At 66.2% G+C, this 1623-nt stretch overlaps 1 protein-coding gene across 1 annotated transcript in view; it reads left to right on the top strand.

Annotated features, from left to right (window-relative positions):
* The window catches only part of LMNB2 (lamin B2), a 15292-nt gene that overhangs the window by 8232 nt on the left and 5437 nt on the right, over window positions 1–1623 (top strand). The window contains exons 5-8 of the mRNA XM_011997483.1: window positions 510–680; window positions 763–888; window positions 1161–1381; window positions 1571–1622. Coding sequence (XP_011852873.1) covers window positions 510–680; window positions 763–888; window positions 1161–1381; window positions 1571–1622 — 570 coding nt within the window. The remainder of the gene's footprint in view (window positions 1–509; window positions 681–762; window positions 889–1160; window positions 1382–1570; window position 1623) is intronic.

The following is a 1623-nucleotide window of genomic DNA, read 5'->3' as shown; positions in this document are numbered from 1 at the left end:
CCACAACACCCGGCTATTTTAAGTCCACCTTTTTAAAGTGTACAGTTCAGCATTGGCAGGATCTCCACAGGGTTTTGTAACCACCACCTCTAATTCTAGAACATTCCATCACCCGAAAAGAACCCCCCCGCCATCAGCAGTCACTCCCAGCCCCGGTACCCACCCATCCCCTCCCTGTCTCCATGGATGGGCCTGTCCTGGACATTTCATGGAAATGGGATCACACACGGTGGCGTTTTCTGTCTGGCTTCTCTCGCTGAGTGTGACGTCCTCAAGGTGCATTCATGCCTGGTGGTGTCAGAGCCTCACTCCTTTTCGTGGCTGAGTCCGTTCTAGCGCGTGGATGGCCCCTGGGCCGCCTCTCACCTGCACGTGTATCGGTTTGTAACTTGTGCACAAGGAACCAGGAACTGCCTGGAGGTTCCTCTTGGCACATTTTGGAGCCCTCCCTTAGGCCTGGTGCTTGGGGCCCAGGCGGGACCGGAGGGTCATGAGGCCTCGGTCCGCAGGAGGTGCGGGAGACGCGGCGGCGGCACGAGCGGCGCCTGGTGGAGGTGGACAGCAGCCGGCAGCAGGAGTATGACTTCAAGATGGCACAGGCGCTGGAGGAGCTGCGGAGCCAGCACGACGAACAAGTGCGGCTCTACAAGCTGGAGCTGGAGCAGACCTACCAGGCCAAGGTGTGGCCAGCGGGCGGGTGGGCAGGGGTGGCCGGTGGGACCCCCACCCCGCGCCCGCGCTCACCTGCCCATCTCCCCACAGCTGGACAGCGCCAAGCTGAGCTCTGACCAGAACGACAAGGCGGCCAGTGCGGCTCGCGAGGAGCTGAAGGAGGCCCGCATGCGCCTGGAGTCCCTCAGCTACCAGCTCTCCGGCCTCCAGAAGCAGGTGACGCGCACAGCGCCACCGCCCGCCGGCCCCCTGGCCTGACCTCTGGGCCCTGTCCCGGATGTGCGGGGCGCGGGGCTCTGGCCTCTTGGCAGTGGATGGAGCCCTCGGGGCGCCCAGAGATGCCCCTTCCCTCCCGTCCCGTGCGCCCCATGCCCAGCCCTGGTCTCTGCCCCAGTCTGCGGTGAGGGCCCCTCTCCCGCAGTCCCAGGATCACCCGGGCCTTGTGACTCAGGGGCTGCCCTGACCTTCGCCGCCCGCCCCCTCCGCAGGCCAGCGCCGCTGAAGATCGCATCCGGGAGCTGGAGGAGGCCATGGCCGGGGAGCGGGACAAGTTCCGGAAGATGCTGGACGCCAAGGAGCAAGAGATGACGGAGATGCGGGACGTGATGCAGCAGCAGCTGGCCGAATACCAGGAGCTGCTGGACGTGAAGCTGGCCCTGGACATGGAGATCAACGCCTACCGGAAGCTCCTGGAGGGCGAGGAGGAGAGGTGCGGCAGGCCTGGGGGCTTGGGGGCGCGGAGCGAGGAAGAGGGGCGGGGTAGGAGGAGAGGCGAGACGGGGCTGCTGGGAGTGCTGGGCAGGGGTGGAGGTGGGGCTGGGCCGCGGCCGCCACTCTGCGTGCCCTGGGCTGTCTGGGGCTGCCACCACCAGTCCGGCCCTCCTTTCCTTCCCCACAGGCTGAAGCTGTCCCCCAGCCCATCCTCGCGCGTCACCGTCTCACGAGCCACCT

The sequence above is a fragment of the Mandrillus leucophaeus genome, unplaced genomic scaffold (assembly GCF_000951045.1).
Source record: "Mandrillus leucophaeus isolate KB7577 unplaced genomic scaffold, Mleu.le_1.0 Scaffold54, whole genome shotgun sequence".
Classification (NCBI taxonomy): domain Eukaryota; kingdom Metazoa; phylum Chordata; class Mammalia; order Primates; family Cercopithecidae; genus Mandrillus; species Mandrillus leucophaeus.
The sequence above is the reverse complement of the archived record's forward strand: the minus strand, read 5'-3'. Positions and strand labels throughout refer to the sequence as shown.